A 26429-nucleotide genomic window follows, 5' to 3' on the forward strand; every position below is an offset into this window, starting at 1 on the left:
TTTTTGTTATCAAATTGATCCTTGTCTCTTCTAGCAGCCTGTGCATTCTGTTTATTTTACAGCTGGTAACTGAAAGAGTTGGATTTGGCAGGGTTAGCAAACAGGAAACAACTTTATTTTTTCTAATTATTTTTCTCACTACTAATCCTACAGAATTACTGTGTTTACTTCTTCCTCTCCATCCCTGAATGAGATCTCTGGCAATTTTCATAATTTTGCCCTCTTCTCTGTTACAGTCCTGCCTGCCTGGCACTGTCTGCTGCAGGGCCCCTTTATTTATTTATATATTTTTTTATTATGTTCAGTTGGCCACTGTATAGTACATCATTAATTCTTGACATAGTGGTCAATGATTCATTAGTTGCATATAACACCCAGGGCTTGCAGGGCCCCTTTAGATGGGTTGCTATTTTCTTAGTTGGCTCAGGGAAGTGCAGGTGTGTTTAGGGCAGTATCTAGTGACTACAGTACCGTGAAGGTAAAGTCTTGCCCGCTATGGAGTGGGGCTATAGAAGCAAGCAGACCACAATGCCCTGGTGAGGCATCCAAGGGAAAATTCACAGATCTCTGACTTCCCAGCTTTCTCACAGGCTTAGTTGTTCCTTCCTGGCCTCTTGGGGCCAATGAGACCAGAAACACTTACATAGGACCAAAGACAATCTTCCCCTTGGATAATCCACAGCTCCCAACAGCCAGCTGGTCTTGGGACACAGCACAACCTCCATCGACTTATGACTCAGAGTCTGGTCTCCAGGGCCATACTCCAGTCTCAGCATCAGAATAGAAACCATGTCTATCCTTGCACCCCACTGTTTGACGATTTCAGCAGCTGTTTGGCTTAGAAGATGAAAGATGGAAGCTGAGAGTAGAAGAGAAAGGTGCTGAGTGTAGGTCGCTACCTTTCCAGAGTCCACTGCTCCCAGCTGTCCAGCTGTTTTAAAGGAGAATTCTCAGCCAAATGGAATTTTTAAGTTGATTTAGTGCCTTCCTGAAAGATAAAGCTCACAAGTTCCAGCAGAAACTTCCAAAAACAGTGAATACAGAAATCCTTAGTTCTAATTTGCATCTGTTTTGGGCTAAAGTTCAAACACTGTAGTTAGGTCCAGCATTTAATTTAGGAAAGACTGGACTAAGAGACTTTGGGGGACATCTTTTAAGATGTTATATTAAGAGCAGGGAAATAGGAAGGGAATTTTTAATGAATGTTTACTACAGTCAAGTGCTCAGGTATCCCACATTATTTTTTTTAACACTGAAAATAATAATACTGTGATAAGGTATTATTGTCCCAGCTCAAGGGGCTATAGTAACCTAAAGCTCAGACTGTTTACATTCTTTCCCCATGTTTACTCATATATGCCCATATCCAAGGTCCACATGTCATTATCTTACAGAGTATCAGGAAAAACTACCATCGTTACTTGTGATATTATTAGATATGTTTTCTATTTCTTGTTATTTTTATAGTTAGTGATTGAAAAGAGTTTGCATTTTATCTTCCAAGCCAGCAGGGTAGTTAGGGAAACTGTTTTGGTTTGCAGTGAGCCTGGGAGGAGGGAAAAGGGTGATGGGGGCAGTGGGGAGTGAAGAGAATGGATTACGGCAAGCCAAGAGAATGAGAGGATCAATCCCTATTTGCTTGAAAAGAGAAAGATGACTTTGTAACTTTGAGCTGCTGCTGCTGCAGCTTCTCCAGTAACGAGAAGAAAGGTAAAGAGCCAGGAAAGCTTGTATGCTCCTCCTCAACCTCTTCCGTACCTGCGCCCATCATCTTATCTTAAAGCCTTTTACCTTGCTCTTTCCTTACTTCGAGTTTCCAGTTGCACCCCTCTTCTCCAACCCCTCCCCCATCCACATGTTCTCCCCTTGTCATTCTGTTTTAGAGCCAAAACCTGACTCTCCTTGGGAAGAGGTGCCCAAGAGGAGCCTTGGCACACGGTAAAGAAAACCCCCACTGTGAAGCAGAAACAGGAACCTGAACAAATTTATGTCCTCACCTTTGAAAGTTGCCAAAGGCCCCCAAAGCCTTCCCCTAACAGAAATGCTTCTAATTAACCCTACTTCTCCTCATATACTAACAGTTCAGATTTTTAAAAAATCTTTAAACAAATGGATTAAAAATGAACTTTTGAAATAGAATTGTTTCTAATTTGACTTCTGCCTTTATACTGTTTGGGTTAATGAGAAACAGTAAAATAGCAATATAATAATATATGTAATGTTCAATACTTTATAGGACTTGCTATCAAAATTTTTTAGCTTATTAAGGATAAGTTATTCTTTTAAATTATGTAACAGTTCTGAAAAAAGTCAAAGTTATACTTGGAGAAGGCATTCTATAGCAATGAAGTTCCAGTGTCTACAAACAAAAAGCTATTTTAAATTTTACAGTCTTTTTAATTGCATGAATTGCTAATGTAATACTATTTTCCGATGATTATCCGAAATGCTGATATACGATTAATTCCACATGCATCAAGTTAATGGTACATTTGTCTTATTTGATACTCAATTATTAAGCAAGGTTATTGATGTTATTTGGCTTCCAAAAGAAAATTTCCAGAAACAGTCTGTGCCATTCTTGGTCCCAAATCAGACTTTACCATAGAAATGCTGATGATTGAGAAATCTAATTGAGATCATAAAAATTCATGAACTAGTTCATCTTGTTGATAATTATTTCCTAACTTCGCCCTTTTATTTACTAAAAATGTTGACTTTTCTTGAGCAGATGACTGTTGACTTGTAATTCCAAATCAATGCTTTGCTTTCTTATACCATCCATTCGAACATTATTTTGGTAAGAATTTCTTCTATGCTCTTGGAACTTTGTTATTTGCTTTTTGTTACCTAAATACTGTTGTATAAACAATATTTTTTGAGTCATCATTTGATTAGTTTAACAAATCATCCATTGGTGTTACATTATTTAATTTATGGACTTTGAGTATATTTTTTAAAGGCTTTGAGTAATGTTTGACAGGTAAGGGACTCAATTTGCTCCTTGGTTTTACTGTAGAAAACATTCTTTCAATGTTGCCATGTCTAGCACTCTTTTCTTGAATAACACTTTTATCAAAGAAGCCAACAAATTTTTTTGTTAGGCTGGAAAAAGTCTGTGAGAAATTATAGAGTTTACTCCAGGGTATGTTTTCAAGTGTCTGCTTATTAGTTTTCTTCCTTAGTTTGCCCTCTACAACTCTACGGCCCACTTCAAAAGATAGTGCTTGTATATCTCTTTTCCATGTTGTAGGTGTAATTCTTTTAGGTTTGGAAGGAATGATAAATTGATCACTAATTAAAGATTTGAGGATTTCACAATTTCTTTCTAAAACGAAATCTGCTTTTTTGTATGGGTAAATGTTTTCTTTTTCCATAGGATGGAGAGGAAGCCTATTTTTTGTCAAAAGAAACATTTGTACATATCCAGTCTCATGGAAAGTTATGGGATTTGTGTCATTTTGTTCCTGTGGATTAAAGAAAAGAGTACTTAGTCATCAGTCTAGTGAGACAAGAAGGCTATCTATATTTTTAAAAATGAAAATAAAATGGTAAAATATTCTAAAAATGACTACAGAGACATTTTTAATATGAACAATAATGGTATTCAAATACACAAAAAAGATGTATGTGACACACTTCCTTCTCTTAATATTCTGTTGAGATGTTAGAGGTAAAATCTGAGCTTTTGGCCTACTAAACTCCTTTTTGAATAAAGTGAGATATGACAAAATAAATACATTTCTTAGATGTGTGAGATATTGTCACTGGAAAATAGGATAGTTGGTGGGATGGAACATTGCTCTGGCATTTCTCAGGTTCCCATGTTCAGAAATAAGAAGCATACCAAAAAAAATGAATTGATTGGATATCTTAATTAATAATTCCAAGAATATAAAAGTATCTTTTACAATATTATACTTATTCTCGTACTCCAATCCTTACTTAGCACATAAAAAGCACTCAATATATATTTGTAGAACAAAAGAGCCAAAGTAATAGATTGACTTAAAAAATAGACTATTTTTGTCACAGTAATAGCAAAATTTGTATGTATGAACTACTCACTACACTCTTCCCCATATTTCCATTATAGAGTAAAAAGATTAACTCCAAAGAAACTGCTCAAATATGCATATTACCAGTTTTTACTTTGCAAACTTTAAGTCAATGATTGCTACCTTTCCTTTAGAAATATAATTAATGAAGTAAGAAACCAGGATCATCTAATTGTACATCAGTATGCTTAGTGAGCAAGGTATATTATTGCCTATAATTACTAAAAAGATGATGAAAGATCTAGTTTTGCAATCCACTGGGATGTCAATGTTACCTATTTAGCCGCAGTAGTGGAAATTTGTCATGTTTTTGGTTTGTCCAATGCCCATGGGTATTTTCCACCTTACAAATCTATGTACTCTTACATGGAGGCAGAAACTAGCTTTATTAGCCTCCCTTGAGGTTAGGGCATAGGCGTGTGACCTAGGCTCTGCCAATCAGATACACCTGAGATAGTCTTCAGTTCAGAGAAAGCAAGCACTGGGAAAAGTTGGACATTGTAAAAACCACTCTAGTGAGAATGGTAGCAGATATACCTGTTTTGAAAGTCAGCAGTGGCAAAGATCTTAGAAATAGTATCTCCTGCCCAGAATCAAAGTCATTAACTCCATAACAAAAGCATGGGTCCTGGTGGAGCAGTCTGGGGTTGTAACTGGGTGACCCCTGACTATATAGCTTTCGAGCCAGATTGTCTACCCTTCCTAGACATTCTGTGAGCTACCAAATAGCCTTTAATGTATGTATTTTCTGGTTCAAATAGCTAAAATAGACAGAAAAGTGAAACATAATACAGTCACTTTTGAAAATACCATTTTTGTTTTATATTTTTCTTATAATCAAGAAAATATGATAAAGCCTTCTTCATAAAGGAAAACACAAAACTTTCAGTTGATGCAAAGGAATCCCCACCTTTGGGGTGGCAGTTCTAAAAAGAGCATTAAGAATCTAAGTGTTGGACCCTCGGCTCTATGGGCAACTAATCTTTGACAAAGCAGGAAAAAACATCCAGTGGAAAAAAGACAGTCTCTTCAATAAATGGTGCTGGGAAAATTGGACAGCTATATGCAAAAGAGTGAAACTTGGCCACTCTCTCACACCATACACAAAGATAAACTCCAAATGGATGAAAGACCTCAATGTGAGACAGGAATCCATCAAATCATAGAGGAGAACATAGGCTGCAACCTCTTTGACATCGGCCACAGCAACCTTTTTTTATGACACATCTCCAAAAGCAAGAGAAACAAAAGAGAAAATGAACTTGTAGGACTTCATCAAGATAAAAAGCTTCTGCACAGCCAAGGAAACAGTCAAAAAAACTAAGAGGCAGCCCACGGAATGGGAGAAGATATTTGCAAATGACACTGCAGATAAAAGACTGGTATCCAAGATCTACAAAGAACTTCTCAAACTCAATACATGAGAAACAAATAATCAAATCAAAAAATGGACAGAAGATATGAACAGACACTTTTTCAATGAAGACATACGAATGGCTAACAGACACATAAAAAAATGTTCAAAATCATTAGCCATCATGGCAAATTGAGATACCACCTTACGCCAGTTAGAATGGCAAAAATTGACAGGGCAAGAAACAATGGGTGTTGGAGGGGATGTAGAGAAAGGGGATCCCTCTTACACTGTTGCTGGGAATGCAAGTTGGTACAGCCACTTTGGAAAACAGTGTGGAGGTCCCTTAAAAAGTTAAAAATAGAGCTGTCCTATGATCCAGCAATTGCACTACTGGGTATTTACCCCAAAGATACAGACGTAGTGGAGAGAAGGGCCATATGCACCCCAATGTTCATAGCAGCATTGTCCACAATAGCTAAATTGTGGAAGGAGCCGAGGTGCCCTTCAACAAATGACTGGATTAAGAAGATGTGGTCCATATACACAATGGAATATTACTCAGCCATCAGAAAGAACGATTACCCAACATTTGCAGCAACATGGACGGGACTGGAGGAGATTATGCTAAGTGAAATAAGTCAAGCAGAGAAAGACAATTATCATATGGTTTCACTCATTTATGGAACATAATAGGAAGATTGGTAGGAGAAGGAAGGGAAGAATGAAGGGAGGGGTAAACAGAAGAGGGAATGAACCTTGAGAGACTATGGACTCTGGGAAACAAACTGAGGGCTTCAGAGGGGAGGAGGGTGGGGGATTGGGATAGGCCAGTGGTGGGTATTAAGGAGGGCACATATTACATGGAGCACTGGGTGTTATACTCAAATAATGAATCATGGAACATTACATCCAAAACTAAGGATGTACTGTATGGTGACTAACATAACATAATAAAAAATTATTATAAAAAATTGAAATGAGTTCAATAAACATATGAATGTAAAAAAAAAAGAATCTGTTGTCACTTTGCAATGCAAAACTGAAAAGTAAAAAGATTTATCAAAGATTCCAGTCACTAGAATATAAGATTCCTACAAGTAGTAATTATACACATATTTACGAACAACAGTAGATATTAATACCACGTGAGAAGTTACTGTCTTTGGTGGACTAATGTTGATTATCTTGGCATTTGGCTTTTTCAATTCATCCTCAAAGCACAGGGGAAGCAAGCTTTTCTTCCTTATGGAACAATATTCACTTAATTGATCTTTTTTGATGGTTTTGTTTTCTTCTGTGCTAAAATCATCTATCTGTGGGGGAGATTTTCTTCTGAAAATGAGCACAAGTTCAGCGTAAATAATGATAGGGTTGATTTCAGTTTGTCAGTTCTTGTCTGTCTTCCCTATCCCTCAAAGTCACTGCCAGCATTTCCCCCAAATCCTCAGCCACACACTTTCAACATGACAAGACCATTCCTTCCTGCCTTGTGGGAGGGAAATAGCAAAAGCAGTGGTGGTAGCAATACAATAATATATATGCCTCTTTGGCTTTTGAGTGTGGAGGAGATATATGATGTAGGGTGAGGAAAACACTAAAGGTAGAGAGGTATTTGCCATAACCTTCATTGAGATTCTGGGGAAAAAAGTGTCTCGCAAGGCAGCTTCCCGACAACATAGGATGGCCCCACCTTTGTTAACAGAATGCAGTGGTATGGTATGGTTATAGGAGAAAAGATGATATAGTTTTCATTCCAGATTTCCTTTGGTTCACATAGGACATGGACACTGAGCTTAGGCTTACCAAGGTGGTTGCCATTTCAGGGGTGAGGTAGCCCATATCAAAGGCCTGGCATGATTGAGGTATGGATAGTCTAAGGACAGATGAAGGTCATGACAGAGGCTCAGAGGGTTCTACCACACTAATGAGAGTTGAGAGTAGACCCAATCCAAGTTCAGGGAGAACAGACCATATATTCATGAACCACAGATGTCAGCAGCCACAGAACACCTAGAAATGAGACCAGCAGTACAAGAGCATTGACCAAGATACTTACTCAAGTACCTTTTCCTCAATGTCACAAAGTCCAGTGAGCATCTCTTTCATATACTCAGATATTGTCTTAGAAAGAAACAGAATGACTGAGATAAATTTAGAGAGGCTGTACATTTTTGCTCCAAAGTGTGAAACACACTTGGTTAACATGATTTTACTCAGTCCTGAGGATCTAATGGGAAGATCAGAACTTTATAAAACTACAAAGCTACTTTTCTTACATCCATATTGTAGTGTATTTAAACTTGTCTCTACTAGAAAAACACAGTTCTAATCTCTCCATTCATTTTTTCATGTCCTTCTTTCCATTTGCCTGTGAACTTCAAACAGATAGAGTATGAGTGCAAGGTATGAATGTGTTGCTGACTAGTAGAGCACTCTTAGCCCAGTCACTGGAGTGTAGTACCGGCCTAAATGGTAATAATGTGCCGAAGAAATCCATTCTGGTCTACTAAAAAATAAAAGGCAGAACTCTTCCTATTAGAAACATCATTGAACACAATAAAATATGAAAATGTTAAAATAAATTACCTTTTATTGACATAATCTTCTAAGTGACCAGCCAAATCAAATGATTCCCCAGGTTTTTTTTCCGTTTGAGCTGAAATTATAAAAGATTTTCATAAAAGGCACACACATATCATGGCATTTAGAAAATATCTTGTATAAAATATTTTACAATGTAAAATAACAATGGAAAGCACCTGGTTTAGTGCTTGATCTGTAGTAGCTATTCAATAAGAACTTCTTTCTTTTAAGTAAGAACTTAAGTGAACAAGACAGAACTGGAAAAGACTGAGGTCAAGGATCTAATGTTTGGCTAAGACAAATCAAACATAAAACTGGCCTTGGAGATTTTTGTGGAAGAAAGACATTCCCAAATTTTTAAATCTTTTCAACATGTGAAGTCATTATTAGCCAGTAGAAAGCCTCAGATGGTTAAACACCGTTGATAGAGGGAGGTTATAGTTAGCAAAGGTCAAGCAGATCTTGCCATCTGGCATGAAGGAGATATCCAGGGTTGAACTCTTCCAAATATGCTCAGTGGACACTCCAGCATTTCCCTACTTTCTTACTATTTCCAGATACATATACTATTAGCAGTAAATTCAACTTTTCTCTTGTCCTCAAGTAGTTTGTATTTTAGTTCAGTGCTTCCCAACATTTTCCACATTATGGCAAACATTTTATTTTTTATTTTTATTTAAAGATTTTATTCATTTATTTCAAAGAGAGAGTGTGCAGAGGTGGGGGGCAGAGGGACACGGATAAAGAGAGAGGAGCAGACTCCCCACTGAGCAGGGAGCCTGACTTGACTCAGGACTCAATCCCAGGACCTCAAGATCATGACCTGACCTGAAGTCAGATGCTTAACTGACTGAGTCACCCAGGTGCCCCATGGCAAACATTTTAATTAATATTCTTTATGTAGTACACTGGGATGAACACTTGAGTACACTCTGTAGCCAGACTGACATAAGGCCAACCCAGCAGTCTTGAAAGCTGAAGGATCAATATTTCAGCATAACAGTTTACCATAGAAGCTCTATTCCAGCAAACGGAAACAGTCAATAAACAAGCAAATAAGCCAACAAATAAATACATAAAATAATTGCAACCACTTGTAAGTATTATGAAAACAAATAAACACGGTACCTCACCTATGGTGGCTATAGAGACCTCTCTCAGGAAGGGTATTTGAGTTGAAGTCTGAGAAAGACGTAACCAGTTGAAGCTTTGGGCAAACACACTACTAGGCAGAGAAACAGCAAGTGTTAAGGTCTCAGTGTGAAATCAGCTGGGAATGGTGAAGGAACTGAAAGGCCAATATTGCTGGAGTGTAGTGAATGAGGAGGAGAGTGGAGAAAGATGAGATGAGACAGGTAGCAGGGGCCAAATCATATAAAGGCACATAAGCCATAGAGATAACTTAAGACATTATTCTGGTTATAACAGAGATCATTTAGAGGGTTTTAAGCAGAATAAGAAAGAAGTTTGATTTATGCTTTAGGAACATCACTCTGCCTGTTCTGAGATGGATAGTCTGTGGGGGTATGGAGGCATGTGGATGGCAACAGTAGCAATGGAGTGACCAATTAGAAGGTTGTTGCTGTTCTCTAGATGAGACATGTTGGTGGGTTAGACAAGGATTGTAGCAGAGGGAGGGCTGGGTAAGGGCTGGCTTCACATTATATTTTGGAGGTTGATCCAACTATACTGACTGGTGGATGGATATGAGAAATAGAGTAATCAAGAATTATTTCTAGGTTTTAACCTCGGTGATTGGGTAGATGCCACTTACAGAAATGGGAAAGGCACGTAAGAGACAGGTCCACTGCTTGAAACAAGGGGCTGGGCTGAGGTTCGCTGGCTTGTGAAAAATCACTCCTTCCCAGGGCCAACTGGGTAGCCAGGAACTAAGTTAAACCACTTCAGGGCATGATGACTGGACTGCCATATGCCCAGTATTTCCCTGGCAGGGGAGCCCCATTCACAACTCTAAAATCTGGTTCAGCCTGAGGGTTGCCTACTTAACAGTCTCCTTTCCCCCTTTTATGCTAATAGAACTTTGATTTTATTCATCTTTCTCCAAAGAACCATGTCTTTCACAGGAGGCTGGGCTCCTTCCTAACTCAAGGAAGTGAATCTTTAAATGATCTCAGCCTGTGCTTTTCAAAATGTGAGCTATAACCCATCCATTTAGACACTAAATTAATTTAGCATCTTTTGACCAACATTTAAAAATATGAAATAGAATAGAATGCAGTGTATTACATGTGTCCTTCGTAGTAACTGTACAAAACACTAAAATACTCCAATCAAGTTCAGCTAACAGAGAAAAAGACAATTAGGACACCATGAAGCTGAATCTTCTGCTCTCCCTATATATCATATATATGGTTATATATAATTATAATAAAATATTTCTATATCATATTAATTATTAATACATTACTCTATATATTATTATATATCTTATATGTATCATGTTAAAAGTTGGAAAAACTTATCTAAGCTGATAATGATATACTGGTTTAGATATGGGTGCATTAAGCTATTCTAGCCAAGGAGACACCAGGGGTTGTCTGCTGGAGTGCTTTGGGGGGCATTGTCCTCATTTTACAAAGGGCCAAAGAGCTTTTCTCTTCTTCGGTGGATGTTGTTACCCATACAAGTTATCTTGAATAGTAGGCACCATACCATAGAGTAGGGCTGGAAGGACAGGCTACTTTTTAAGAAACTTGAGGAAAGATGGAGGGACTGGATATATCTCATCAAGCCCTGAATTAACCAAGCCTGGAACTGCCTTACTGATAGACGTCTTGTTATTTCAGATTATAAGTAACTTTGGGATGCCTGCGTGGCTCAGTCATTTAAGCGTCTGCCTTTGGCTCAGGTCATGATCACAGGACCCTGGGATAGAGCCCCACATCGAGCCCCGCATCAGGCTCCCTGCCCTGCTTCTCCCTCTCCCACTCTCCCTGCTTGTTCCCTCTCTTCCTCTCTCTCTCTCTGTCAAATAAATGAATAAAATCTTTTAAATAAATAAATAAATATCTTTGAGGTTTGAGCCATATATAGTCAGATTTTATTTTAATTACAGCTGTAAGTGTCCCAAATATTAAAAATGAATAAGAATCTATCAGGTGGAGAAGTATGTTCTGAGCATAGAGACCAGAATGGATCAAATTACACAGTAGTTGGAACAGATTGTGACTAGAATCAGTAAGGATAAAGAGACAGAATAAAAGGCTGGAAACATCTTATATACCATACCAACGAATCTAGATTTTACCATTTTTGTAATAGAGATTATTCAGATGTTATTAAGTGGAGAAATAATGTGGTAATATGATCAGATACTGATATTCTTTGGTTAAAGTATTTCTTAATGCTTATATCTTAAAGTTCGATGCAGTTAATTTTCAGCTATTTCAATATAAAACTGCAAAATATATACCTGCAAATGAAGCAGAGTCTTTTTCCTTCTTGTATGCACTGGACTGAATCCTGGGTGCAGGAGAAATGATTGTAGGACCCAGTGTTCTTCTACATGCTTGTGTATTCTATAGGTATAGACCATGCAAAGGGTTAGCACTCTTCATCTGAACATCAGGAAAAATGGAAAACTATCTTAGAAATTATTCCTTTCCAGGTATATTGATAAACAATTTAAATTTGATTATTCACCCTTGGCATATCTAATTATGATAACTAACAGCTGGCTTGTTCTTTAAATACTTCCAAACATAATGTTTACTTAATCCTCAAAAAAACCCCTATGATGTGGATGTTAATAACACTTTATAGAGGAGGAAACGAATCTACAGAAATTAAAAAATTGGACTATGTTCACACTTTTTGCTACCTTTTATTTTCTTTGTCTCCATTATATTCACATATAAAATTTATTTCTCCAAATGCAGGGAAGGTCTAAAGTTCAAATACCGAGCCAAAAAAAAAAAAGCCCTCTTGGTTTAAGCAGAAACTTTACTCATACATAGAGAAGATACAGTAGAATATTTCTGAGTAAAAGGGGAGAACTGGAAAAAGTGATCTTGCTTTTCCTAGGTTAGTGTCTCAGATTGGCTCTAATGTAGAGGGAGACTTTGGTGAATCTACTCTATCCCTACAAGATTACTGATGTTGTTATTTTAACAATTAACCTGGTCAGGTTCCAAATACACTCTGTCTCTGGAGCAGCAGCTCCAATTTCAGTTCAGTTGTTGTATCCTTAGCTGGGCTGATCGCAGTCTTGCTAAACATGCATGGTTTAGGGGTTAATGAGAGACTTGGATAGGGGCTACCATCTTTGGCTCTCTTCTATTAGTAAACCCTCACTTTCTAGAAGCTTGGGTTGCCCTGAACATTGCTCTCTGGCTCTTCTGGATAGAAAAATACTTAAGCTTTCTATTGGAGTTTTAGATGCCCCATATAGTGCCAACTTTATCCACCCTTCAAGCTAAAAGCCATAAAAATAGCAACTTTGCTCCATGCAAGTCAGTTATTACAAGTTTCTATGCTTTTTCTTTGTCACCTTCTTTTGTTTACTCTCTAGGGTCTTCAGGTAATTTGTGTGTGTGTATGTGTGTGTGTGTGTTCTGAGTATCATGTCTAGAGTATATAGTCATTGTCTGAGACAAGGTGGTATAATAGGGGCTTACTCAGCCATACCGCATCAGAATTCTTCAGAGCTTTTACTACTTTCATTATCTTTTCCTATTGCATTGCTCAATACTGCATTGTAACAATACAATATTATTTATAAATAATAATGGTGATAAGTGTCACTCTTGCCATGCCATAGACTAATGTATTATCATTAATATGAAATTGGTTATTGGTTTTATATAGGTATAATTTTTAAAACTATGCTGATATTCTTTATCATATTCAGCAAGTATTTTCTGTAGTTTTATCAATGATGGTTATTGAATTTCTCAATTGTATTTTAAATCTTGCAGCTATTAAAATAATTTTCTGATGAAACTCCAGGCTTAGAGTTGGCAGATATTTAGAGTGAGAACAAAAACAAAAGCTGTAAAGAGGCAGGTTAACTGAAATTCTATGGAATTTCTGAACCAGTTGCCACTTCCCCCCTTTCTTACTCAGCCTAGCCCATATACAAAGTTATAGGAAATTGTATTTAATTAATCCCAGGATAAAATAAGTGCTCTCCTGCTAATAAACTTATTGCTAATGTGAGTGTCATTCCCAGAGTGAAACTCTCTTCAGGTTAGCATCCGAAAGACAAACTACCAGACAAATTACCTGCTCATTTGCCCTCTTATGCTAAAGTAAAGAGAGCTGGTTGAGAATTCTGATGTATACACAGAAGAGTTGGCTCTCAATTCTAGAGAGATACTTATTTATAAAATTAATGGCAGTTTCATTGAAAGATTAACCTGTATCTCCATTCTTAAATATGAACAAGTGAAGGTTTATCAGATATAATAAAAATCAATAACTTCAAAAATATCTATAATGATAAACAAAAGGAACACTGACACCAGAAAAGAGATAATTTAAGAAACAGAAAATAGCTGAAGAAAATGAACTCTAATAACCTCAGAAATGTTGAGAACAAATATAACGGGAGACTATGAAAAGAGAAAAACAACAACTAAGAACAAGAAAGAAATTTAAAATATCATTACCAAACCAAAATGAAGTAAAAGGACCAGAATAAAGGGGAAATTTTCAGAGACAAAAAAAAATAATAGAGAATAGCAATATAGACGATTAGCCGAAGAAATCTAGTATCTGACCACTAGAGAACAGAGAAAATAGTGGAAAGGAAATTGGAAAAGAAATAACAGAAAGACATTTTTTAAGAACTAAAGAAAGATATTTGACTTTACGGTGGAGTCTATTGAACACTGAACAGGATGAATTGAAGTAAATTGCCACACTCAGACATATCCTCAAAACATTTCAAAACAACATTAATAGGGGCGCCTGGGTGGCACAGCGGTTAAGCGTCTGCCTTCGGCTCAGGGCGTGATCCCGGCGTTGTGGGATCGAGCCCCACATCAGGTTCCTCCGCTATGAGCCTGTTTCTTCCTCTCCCACTCCCCCTGCTTGTGTTCCCTCTCTCGCTGGCTGTTTCTATCTCTGTCGAATAAATAAATAAAATCTTTGAAAAAAAAACAAAACAACATTAATAAAGAGAAGATCGTAGAAGTTTCCAGAGGAAAAAGGTAAGATCACTTACAGAAGACTGAGAGCTTTTCATTAGCACCATTGGATGGCATAGGACAGTGGAGCAATGTCATCAAAGTTTAGGGAAAAAATGCTTTTAAACATATAATTCTACTCAGCTAAACTACCATTCATATGGGAAAAATAAATACATGCCATTTCTAGGGAAGTTTCTTGAAGACACATTCTAGGAAAATAAAGATGAAATCCAAGAAGAAATAAGACATGGACTACTAGAATCTGGCAACTACAGCAGGAATGGAATGACCCAGTGACAACTGCAGAGCAGGCTTAAAGGTAATGGTCAAATTTAGAACAAAAAGTCACTGAGCTCCAAAGAACAATTCCTCCAAGAAGACTGGAATGGATTCTACTCAATAGAGAAAACAAATAAGGAAGCTTGACCATATCCACATATAATGAGAAAGTTACATGCCTCTTTTTCAGAGGCTGCATATCTTAGAGGTAAAGAGCATGTATCAGCCTATTGGGTTCTTCCTAGCTCTGTTTTTTATAATTTGATCTCAGCCAAATTACTTGTCTTCTTTGTACCTCTATTTTCTCATCTATAAAATAGAAATAAAAATAGTACTTACTTCATTGAGTTGTTGGGGATGTAAATTATACACACACACATATATATACACATATATATGCATTTGCATACTATAGAAGTACTGTAAGTACTATATAGATGTTTGCTATTATTATCCTTCTCCACAAGAAAAAAAGGAAGGCAACTAGAATATTCAGGAAAAAATACAAAAGTGTACAAGACAGTCAAGGTCTCAATATGAGGCAGACAAACCTATGGCAATTACTTTTTGAGTAACTGATGGAGAATAAGAAAAGGGAGCCATTGTTTTTACATTTTACCCATTGAGAAGAACTATAATCCTAGCACATTACTTTGTTCTACAATGAATGATTATTTACAACGTTATAGTAACATAGATACTATTTATAGTTTTGGGTTTTAGAATTAAGCTATAGACAAAACATAAGGGCTTAATCAGAGTTGCAAAGTTGAATATACATTCATATTGAATATGAATTACATTATTGAGGTCAATAATGTAATTGTAAAGTAAAGATATACTTGATTTGGGGAAGAAGATGTGGAGGAGAGTGGGAGAAAAGGACTGTTAAAATCTTCATCTTACGTAAACGGGAATCAGGAGTTAGTGATTAAAGTTGATACAGAAGAAAAAACATTTAGGTATTGAATTTATAGGTACAAAAGTTAACAATAGAGAAAGCAAAAAAGTAACTATCAAAGATTCAGAAGAAAAAACCAGGAGAAGTGAAGTGTAGAGCAGTGTAAAGAAGCTAATTCAAATATGTTTTCTGATTATTCAGTAGATAATATTTAAAGTGGATAAATAAAAAATAGTAGTAGAAACTCATTCTTTAAAATTATAGAGTTAATCATAAGAGAAATTAAAACTCCCTAAAAGTTAAATGTGGTTACCTTTGAAAAGGGGAAATTAGAACAATAAGTATGGGATGGAAGTGCTTTGTGTTCTTATTAACTTTTCTGTATTATTTAATTTTTAAAATTCATATGAATATTTCAATTTGTTTTTTGAAAATTAAAATGTTGCATGTTTTTCTAAAAGATGCTAATAAATTTATTATTATGAGTAAACTTGTAATATTACAATATATATTTCTTGAAAGATTTTTAGTAAACATGAACCTAAACAAACATGTAGTTGAGGATAAAAGAGTCCGGACAGTGGATGCTGTAAATCTTCTTTAAAATTATAAAAGGTGGCAATATGCAACAAAAATTATAATGTCATTAGTTATGGTCAAAAGTATATATTTCTTCATGTTTCATTCTTCATGTTAGCAATAATCAGGGCTAATAATAAATTAATTAATACCTAAGAAACTCTTTTAATGACTTTCCCTAGCTGATTCTCTGGTTAACTTCTCTTTCTATTCTCCTGATAAAACTTAATGAATAATATCCAAGGCATGCTCAATGCTCAAGGCTAGTCAACTACTTTTCAGGATGCCCATGAACCTCTGCTCAAATGGTTATCAAGAGTCAATACTGTTGTCAAATCACTATGTTGTACACCCAAAGCTAATGTAACATTATGTATTACACTTCAATACTTCAATTATACTTCAACAACAACAAAAAAGAGTCAGTATTGTTGGTCCCAAGCGTGTTTATGGTAATTGTTACTGTAATTATAACCACAGCATGCTAAAAAAAATTGTCTTGGCTACACATGAAAATATTACAAATGGGTGCATATTTTCATATTTTAAATTAAAATTAAATATTTAAGTTATGCATGCAGAGTTTTTTATGATGTCCTGTTTTAACTGACTTTACGATAACCGCTTTTCCTTATCACACTCAATAAATAATTTCTGCTATATGGACTGTCAAGCAAATATGTTATTTTCTGTATTATCTCTGTACATAAAGTTTTAGTAATATCAAAGATGAAATCGCTTTAAAATTTTATGTTTTGAACCCTAAAATACATTTGAATTTGGGACTTATAGAATTGCTAATGCTAATCTGAATTTCTATCAAGTAATTGTTAAATGGACAAATTAAACCTACCTTAACTGTATCCTTAAGATAAAGAAAAGGTCTAAAAGATCTTGATTTCAGATTTTCTTTCACTGGCTCTAAAGAAACAAATCCAAACATAAATGATATTTCCATACTATTAGATTACTTCTAATTTAACTATTAATAAACTATTTTTCTACTTGTAGTAAACTTTTTAGAAATGTAATTTGATAAACTTAGGTGCTTACGTATGCATTACATTTACATTTTCAGAGCTAAATATATTCTAATTTGCTTTAAAAGTGAGTTTCTATTAACAGAATACAACTTTTGATTATTTACTTCTGGCTACTTCACAGGAAACTATGACCTCAGAACACACAACAAAGTGGTATGTACCTTCAGGGGGAAAATGGATTTCTAAATAAAATGGAATCACAATAATTAAAGGGATCTTTTCATTCATCATTCCTTTGAAGAGAGAAATATTCCCCTCAACCTGAATCCCCCCCAGCTCTAATTCTTTATTAATCTGGATTATTCTCTAATGGATTTTCTTAAGGTAGGTATGGTGTCAGCTCAAGCATACAAATTTTGGATTTGGGTAGCCTGGGACCAAAACCTGCTTTTTTAAGTCCTGTAGTCTTAGGTTAAGTTCTTTAACTTCTGTGTTTGTAAGTCCTGTAGTCTTAGGTTAAGTTCTTTAACTTCTGTGAGCCTTAGTTTTCTCATCTGTTAAGGGGAAATAATGGTACTTACCTTAGAGGAATGCTGTGAGGGTTAAATGAGATGATAGATGAAACAATAGTATCTGGCATTCATTCAATCAACAATTATTTACTATCACCTATTATATGCTAAGCACTGGTGTTGGACTCTGTAATTGTGATTCCTGCCCAATGATGCATACATTTTAGTGGATAATAGAGAAAATAAACATGTGAAACAAAGGAGTGAATAATTATAAATTAAGATACATGCTATGACAGAAATGAATAGATTTTGGTGAGGGAGAATAACAGAGGGAGGTATAATTTAGATAGGGTAGTTGCTGTGGGCTGAATGTTTGTTTTCCTCCCGAAATTTATATGTTGAAGCTCTAATCCTCAGTGTGATGATATTTGGAGGTAAGGCCTTTGGGAGGTAATGAGTTTAGATGAGGTAATGAGAGTGAAGCCCCTGTGATGGGATTAATGCTCTCACAGGAAAAGACATGAAAGAGATAATCTCTCTCTACACCATGTAAGGACACAGGCAAGAAAACAGCTGTTTGCAAATCAGGAAGAGGGTTCTAACCAGAACCTGACCATACTAGCACCCTGATCTCAGACTCCTAGCCTCCAGAATTGTGAGATATTTGTTGTTTAAACCACCCAATCTATAGTAATTAGTTATAGCAGCCTGAACTGACTAAGAAAGAAATTGACACAGAGAATGGGGTGCTGCTGTAACTAAAAAATAGGGAAGTGGCTTTGCAACTGGGTAATAAGTAGAAGCTGGAAGGGTTTCGAGGTACATAGTAGAAAAGGCCACTATTTCCATGAAGGGATTTTAAAGGGGGCTCTGGTGAGAATTTCCTAAGATTCTTCCATCTTCTTAGAGAATACACATTTGGGTACAGAAATGTTGGTACACATATGGATGGTAAAAGCCATTCTGATGAGGTCTCACAGAAATTAGGAAATTATTGTAAAACAATGGAGAAAAGGCTATCCTCACTATAAAGTGACAAAGAACTTGGCTGAATTATGTTTGTATTCTAGTGTTTTGTGAAAGGTAGAACTTATGAGTGATGAAACTGGATATTTAGCTGACAATTCTTAGCAAAGCATGGAAGGAGTGGTGTGTTCCTCCTGACTGCTTGTAGTAAAATGCAAGAAGAGAGAAGTGAATTGGAAGACTGAACTGTTAAGCAAAAAAAGAAATCAGAGCTTAAGGATTTGGAAATTTTTCAGCCTGTTCATATTACTAAAAATAAGAAACTTTTCAGCGTGTTCATGTTCAAAAGAGAATACTAGGAGTGTGGTAGAATGACTATTTGATAAGGAGATTGGTATGGGTGTGAATCACAGACCTAATCAGATATCCCAACAGTGACACTGTCAGTTTGAACTGAAGGGGATAGAGATGGGACAAAATGAATGAAGTCTGTTTGACTTCTTGGGGTTACAGAATAGGGCCACAGAGCTATTCACTGCAAATATATGCTATTCTTCAAGACAAAGGAAGAATGACCCTGAAGGCAATTCAAAAATCATCAGAGCTACCTCCTCAGTTTCAAATGGGGTTGCCATTGTCTCAGTGTCAACAGGCCAGACAACCTTCACTGAAAGCCTTTGGGATGGGGCATCCCAGAGCCTTGGAGGCATGACCCCTACATGGCACAGCTGTGGAGGCAGGACCTCTGCCCCAGTGGGTCCAGAAGGCAGAGTATGGAGCCAAAGAGAAGTATTCCTGACCCTTAAAATCTTATGAAGTTCACCTTGCTAAGTTTTAGACCTTAGCAAGAAAGGTCTTTCTTTTCTATTTCTCCCTTTTGGAATGAGAACGCCTATCCTGTGTTTGTCTGAACTTTGCATTTTGCAAGTACATATATTGTTTGGTTCCAGAAGTTTACAGGTAGAGAGGAATTTTGCATTGGGAGGTGAGTCTTACCCATGTCTGATTTAGATAATATTTAGTTAAGACTCTGGATTTTAACAATAAAATAAAAAGTCAGATGTCAGTGAAATAATTGAAGGTTTCTAAGATCTTTTTATTGTCCAGAATGAGGGTAATAATAGATTTTAAAAGGTTACATAGGGTAATCATTTAAAGAATAAAAACAGAGTATATAACTTCCAAATTAATAAAGGGGAAAAGTGAAACTTAAAATAATTCAATCATAGAGAAAACATAAGAAGACAGAAAAAGAAGTATAGAATCAACAGGGCAAATAAAGAACAAAATAAGATGGCAAAATCAAATCCAAAGATATCAGTAATTACATTAAGTGTAAATGGACTAAGTGCTCCATTTCAGGGACAAAGCTTACCACGGTATTTTTAAATTTAATAATATGATATTTATAAGAGATAAATCTAGATTACAATGTTGTAAGAAGGTAATAAAATGATGGAAAAGGATATACTATGCAATGGTAGCCAAAAGAAACCTGGGACAACTACAGTAATATTGGATAGCTAAGACAATCCCTTTATAATGAAAAAGGGTTCAATTCACTAGAAACATAATGATTTTATTTATTTATTTTTTTTAATGATTTTTTATTATATTATGTTAGTCACCATATAGTACATCCCCGGTTTCCGATGTAAGGCTCGATGATTCATTAGTTGTGTATAACACCCAGTGCACCATGCAATACGTGCCCTCCTTACTACCCATCACCAGCCTATCCCATTCCCCCACCCCCCCTCCCCTCTGAGGCCCTCAGTTTGAGAAACATAATGATTTTAAATTTTATGTAATTGATAACATCACCTAAACTATATTAAAAATCTATAAAGCAAAATTTGACACTACAAGGAAGAATGCAAGTCTGAAATTTCTCACTAACTGACAGAAGAGCAAACAGAAAAATCAATAAGGATATAAAAGAGTGGAAAAATACAGGGAACAAATTTGACCTAAAAGCCATATGCAGAAGACTGTACTCAAGTACTGCAGGACATACATTATTTTCAAGCACATACAGAGCATTTACAACAATTAACCATATATTGAGTGATAACACACATTAACTAATTACATAGGACTGAAATCATGTGGAGTGTATCCTCAACCATGTAATTGTGCTAAAAAGCTATAGTCAAAAGATAATTGGAAGAGCCTCAAATAGGGATGCCTAGATGGCTCAATAGGTTATAAGCCTGCCTTGAGCTCAGGTAATGATCCCAGGATCCTGGGATCGAGTTCCCCATCAGGCTGCCTGCTCAGCAGGGACCCTGCTTCTCCCTCTGCCTACTGCTCCTCCTGCTTGCGCTTGCTCTCTCTGACAAATAAATAAAATCTTTAAAAAAAAGAAAAAGAAAAACCTTAAATTTTTTGAGTGGAAACATATACTTCTAAATAACCAATGGATAAGAGAAAAAATCATACTGGAAAATATAAAATATCCAAGATATTCTTGGAGACGAAAGCTGGAAGACTTGCTCTACCAGATTCAAGGGTTATTTTAAGCTACATAAACTAATGTGGTATAGTATTAATGATAAATAGATAATGAAATAGAATAAGAGCTCCAGAGCAAAGAGTCCAGAGAATTAGGGAAAGAATAGCCTTTTAAATTACTTGCTGAGATAACTATATCCACATTAAAAAATTAAATTTGACCCTTACCTCTCTCAAAATTTAATTCCTAAATGTAAAAGGAAGAACTAAAGTCTTTTATAAGATAAATAGGAGAAGGTCTTCATGACCACAGAGTAGGGAAACATTTCTTAAATATGGAACAAAAAGTACTAATCAAATGGGGAAAGATTTGGTATATTTGACTTTATTAAAGTCAAAGAATTTCTGTTCATCAAAAAGACACCATAGAGTGAAAAACAAAACAAAACAAAACAGGAGAAAAGGGAAGATATTCACAATACATAAAACCAACAAAAAATTAGTGACCAGAATATATAAAGAAATCAATCAGAAAAGGACAAAAACCTACTTTTAAAATGAGCTAAGGGGCACATGGGTGGCTCAGTCAGTTGAGCATCTGACCCTGGCTCTGGTCATGATCTCATGATTTGTATAAATTTGCATAATTTGTATAAATTGCCCATTTTGATATTGAACACTTCTTCCTCTTAGGAAATTCTTCTTTTTGGCTCACTGAAATCTTTCACACTATAGTTATAAGCCCTATACTTTCAAGCAATTTCTTTCAACAGAGACATCAAATCATCAAGAACTTTTAAAATACGTATTAATAAATAATAAAGTCTATAATAAAAGCACTCATTAATAAATTAAAGGAGAAGTAAATATGTTACACAAAGCATTACCTGTTGACTTGCTTTCTTGATTTTTTATATTTGTTGGTGCAAAGTGTAGTCTTAAATTTAACTTTTCAAAATCACTCTTACTAGGTTCAGGTTCATTTTTGAAGCAGACATATCTAGAAAAAATAAAATTAATCCAAATCAAAATAATCAGAAAAAAATCTATGAAACTAATCTAAAAAATAAATTCAGACAAATGTGGTTAAGTCCCAGTTATATAGAATAGATGTTGTGTTAATAATATTACAATACAAAGTGTAAAAGGATGGGACTAAGCCAGAGCTGAAAATATTAGTGATAATCACTTGAAGTACAGACAGGAAGCTGTATTGTCATAGGATTGAGGGCACTCTAGGAAACTATAATTCACAAGCTGATTAACCCTTTAAAAATATGCTGGAAATTCATTAAATGAGATATTGACGACATTGTCAGACCTGAGTTAAAGTCATGGGACACAGAGTTACAGTCAGTTCAGATACCAAAATAGTAGACCAGATAGGATGACAGCATTTATTTATTGTAAAGGAAATTTCATCCACTAAATCCTTTAACTGACATTGATGGTATGTAATAAAGTTAATAAAGTAATTAACAAATAATAATAAAATATTACATAATTCATATTTCTGACCACTAAATGCTGGAATAACCTGTGACTCATTCATCCAACCTCAGACACTCACCTTCAGTTGATATCTAATCTCACATCTTTACATATTATCTATAGACTGATGTCTCCCGGGTTTATAATTATAATTTATAATTTATAATCCCTCAAACTCTTCCCTGAGCTCCAGATTTATATATCCAACTGCTACATGTCTTCTGCAGTTAGGTATATTATAGGCATCTCAAACTTAACACGTTCAAAACCAAATCCTTGCTTTTGTTTCCTTCCCAATCTGTTCCTCTTTGAGGCTTCTCCAACTCCATTTAACCAGAGGCTTAGGCCAAAAACTTGACAATATCTTTGATTTCTCTTTCTCTCATTCTTCATTCCCAACTGTTGCCAGATCGCACTGGATCTTTCTTTGAAACACGTCCCAAATCCAACTACTTCTTTCCTTGTTACTTCTACCCCAGTCCAAGACAACTTCATCTCCCATCTGAGCTACTTCCATGTATCTCTTGCCTTCTATTGGCTCTCTTTGTTATCACTCATCCCCTACAGTCTATTCCCAGTACAACCATGGTGGCACCCATAAAATATAAATGTGATTAGCATGTCCCTCCAATTGTTTCCTACTAGACTCAAATAAAGTTCAAAATTCCCACTCCAAGACAGAAACTGCCTCCCCATTGCTCATGGTTCTAAGTAGAGGAACTTCCATTGAATGCCCCTCCAGGGCTCTCTCTGTGCACCCACCCCCTCACCTCCACATAAAAGCAGAGTGAATTTTCCAGCTCTTTGGTTTAAGGAGAAAGGAGCTTAAGCTCCCACTTAAGGACCTTGGTTTTTGCTCATCCCTCTGCCTGTAATATTCTTCCCCCCACTACTGCCAAGGGTTACTTCCTTAAGTTATAAGAGAATTTTGTTAAGACTCTACTCAAATTTCCTTTTCTCTAGAAAGGTCTTTTCTGTCCCCTTCTCTATCTAAAATAGTAATCCCTATCAATCTTAATTCCTTTAATGTAATATATTTTTCTTCATAGTATTTATCACTAATGGATTTATATTATATATTCATTTGTTCATTTAGTTTAATATTTTCTCCTCACCTTATCCTAAAATGTAAATTGAGGGCAGAGTTTGTTTTGTTCACTGTTGTATACCCAGTACCTAGAACAGTGACTGGCACATGGCACATGTGTAATAAACATGTTGAACGCACAAATTGTTCTGGGAAACTTTTGTTAAACTTTCTTATAATCTTAAAATTTCCAATGAGATTTTAGTATATTCTTTTTGGGTTTTTCAGTAGACAATCATTCATATAATAATTTATCTGTTCTTTTCAAAACATTTATATTTTTGTCTTATGTTCTTATTTAATATCATTGGCAAGCACTTCTAGGATAGTGCAGTATAGTGAGAATGGGCATCCTTCTGCTTCTAATTTAAGTGGGAATGTGTCAAGTGTTCCACCCTAAGGATGATGGTGGCTCTACAGTCTTGTTAAGGAGATCATTTTTTTAGCCTTATCTTACTAAGTCATTTTTCAAATACACTTGCAGAATATATAGAGGTGTTTGGATATGAATTTCCTTATGGTGAACTAAAGAGCGTAGGCTTTGGAGTTGGATCTTACCTTGCATCTGACTCTACGTGAACTTCTGCAGAATATTGATTTCCTCTGAATCTCAGTCCTTAATAGACTAAATGTGGGTAATATCTACCTTATAGGGTTAGTATAAGAATTACATAAAATAAAGTTTAGAAAGTGCTTAGCAAATGTTTGTAACATAGTGAGAGGTCAATGAGTAGTACTTTTTATTATTCCTGAAATTTACTCCACTTAGTCATAGTAGAGTAATATTGATTTAATATAGTGTTAGATTCTACTTTGTTAATACAGGAAGTTATTGAAAGGCACTTATTCGGTTGTTTTAGAGTGGGTGACCAGATGATTTTTTACCCACAGCTAAGTAAAAAGGAACAATAAATAGCTTGTATTCTACAAAGACCCACCAATATTTGGGTCTAGACATTCCCCTCTTCTCCCAAGTAGCAGAAAAATGTAGTGGGGTAGAGGGCCATATCAGAATTATGTCACTGACCTTATAGGGTCTGCTGTGGCTTTTCCTTCTCTTTTCAGTGTTGAAGGGAGCAGGATGCTTGGGGTTTCCTAAGGAATCACTTATAAAGACTGACTCCTACAAAAGGTAAAGTCTGCCATCTCATTCCTCAGCTGCACACCTGTTAGCACACTTGCTGATTTGCCCTATGTCTGGCCATATAAAAACAAATTTGGAGGGTGAGGCAGGGAGGAGAAATGTGAGCACACTGCATCCCATTGTTTGGCACGGCAAGGAAGCTTGAAATTCTGAGGGAGAAAATGGACATTGAGGTTGTAACTAGGCTTGGGCCATTTTGCCGGTACCCCACGAAGATTGATGACTGCCAAGCTAGTGATCCTTCGCAAATGAGATTGTGACATATACTGGAGAGTGGAAGAGTTGAGGATGAATTGAAGAGGTGTGCCTGAAGGAGGCTCTCCTTGGTTAGGGAACTGGTCTGTCTGAAGAACTGTCACCTGGACCTCCTTAAAGTTAGGTTCTTTTTTGTCTTCTTCTTCTTGCAACTGTAAGGATTGCAATTTTTTGAGGGCAAGCACTATGTCAAATAAAGAAATTCTGAGGCTCCTCCTCCCTTGGGATAAACACCACCTCCCACACCACCACTAAATGCCTAACACAGTGCTTACTATATAAGCACACAGCAAAAGCTTTTTTTTTAATTGAGATATATTTGACCTATAACATTGTATTTATGTGTACAATATAATTATTTGATATATGTATATATTGTGAAATGATCACCACAATAAGTCTAGTTAATATCCATCACCATATATAGTTACAAGCTTTTCTTTCTTATGATAAGAACTTTAAAGAACTACTCCCTTAGCAACTTTCAAGTATGCAATGCAATATTGTTGACTGTAGTCATCATGCTGTACATTACATCTGCAGGACTTATTTATCTTATAAACCTGAAGTTTCTATCTTATGACCATCTTCACCCATTTCACCAGGAAGGCTCTTTTTGACTAGAGTTGGCTAGAAGATGACAAATGAGAAAGAAGATGGTAGCACTAGCTAGGTAAGTAAGAAGCATTGTCCTTTCCTTCTCCCTCCTCTCTTACTCCCATACAGGGGTGGAGGCAGGGGGGTGTGGTGCTGGTAAATATTTAATCACCTTTTCTCCAAGTGTAGTTCCAACACGAATGTTGATTGACATTTTCATTTACCTTAAAGAATAACATGAAAGTGAAACGACAAAGACATATGTTGGAACTTCACCCATTCATCAATGACATAAGCTACTTTTTTGCTGAGCCAGATAATAATTTTTGACTACTAGACTATATCCTCAATTTTGTGTGTTATTCAGAGTAATAATGGTTACAGGCAAGACAAATTTTAAGTTTAATCTTCATTAACATTTTCTCCCCCACTTTCTTAAGTCTAGACAAATAACAAATCGAGCCCCCTGTTTGTAGTGTTTGCCAATTTCTGTGGTGTAAATACACCCATGGTTGATTTCAAGCTACTGCTGGACATCACTGAATGAGGAATTGAAAAGAAATGTGTAGTAACATGATATTATATAATAGTTCCACCATATGGATACAATAGATGTAAATGATTTCAACCACAGATAATAGTAAAATGTAGTAAAATAATTTGAAAGGGATGAGTTTTTTATTGTCTTTGTTTTTGTTGTCATTGAATTTTTAGCTTACATAGTTTAATTTTTAAAAATAACTTAACCATCTCATAAAATTCCTGAAAATTCAACAGTCAGTTCTAACAAATTGGTAGGAGCTGGCTCTAGCACAACACCTGTCTCATACCAGAAGCAAAAAAAGATTAGAAGAAGGAAGAAGGGGAGGTGTGCTAGGAAGACTACACCTACCTCCCACTCACTGGCCATACTCCTTTGCCACTTCAGCTCCTGTAGTGTTAGTAGACTGGCTAGACAGGAGAAGGGAAAGCCTCAATTGGTATGTGGGATCAAAATACTAAATTGGATAGGCTTTTAATAACCAAAA

General features: G+C 35.9%; 1 protein-coding gene across 1 annotated transcript in view; it reads right to left on the reverse strand.

Moving 5' to 3' along the window:
• Positions 1-2853: 2853 nt before the first annotated feature.
• C12H1orf141 (chromosome 12 C1orf141 homolog) overlaps positions 2854-26429 on the reverse strand; it is a 39633-nt gene continuing 16057 nt past the window's right edge. The window contains exons 4-9 of the mRNA XM_087866315.1: positions 21715-21827; positions 16763-16830; positions 11432-11537; positions 8002-8071; positions 6558-6747; positions 2854-3467 (exon numbers count right to left, since the gene is read on the reverse strand). Of these exons, the coding sequence (XP_087722441.1) occupies positions 2895-3467; positions 6558-6747; positions 8002-8071; positions 11432-11537; positions 16763-16830; positions 21715-21827 (1120 nt within the window). The 3' untranslated portion in view covers positions 2854-2894. The remainder of the gene's footprint in view (positions 3468-6557; positions 6748-8001; positions 8072-11431; positions 11538-16762; positions 16831-21714; positions 21828-26429) is intronic.

The sequence above is a fragment of the Ursus americanus genome, chromosome 12 (assembly GCF_024610735.1).
Source record: "Ursus americanus isolate L20-20 chromosome 12, mUrsAme1.1.p, whole genome shotgun sequence".
In the NCBI taxonomy this organism is placed as follows: Eukaryota; Metazoa; Chordata; class Mammalia; order Carnivora; family Ursidae; genus Ursus; species Ursus americanus.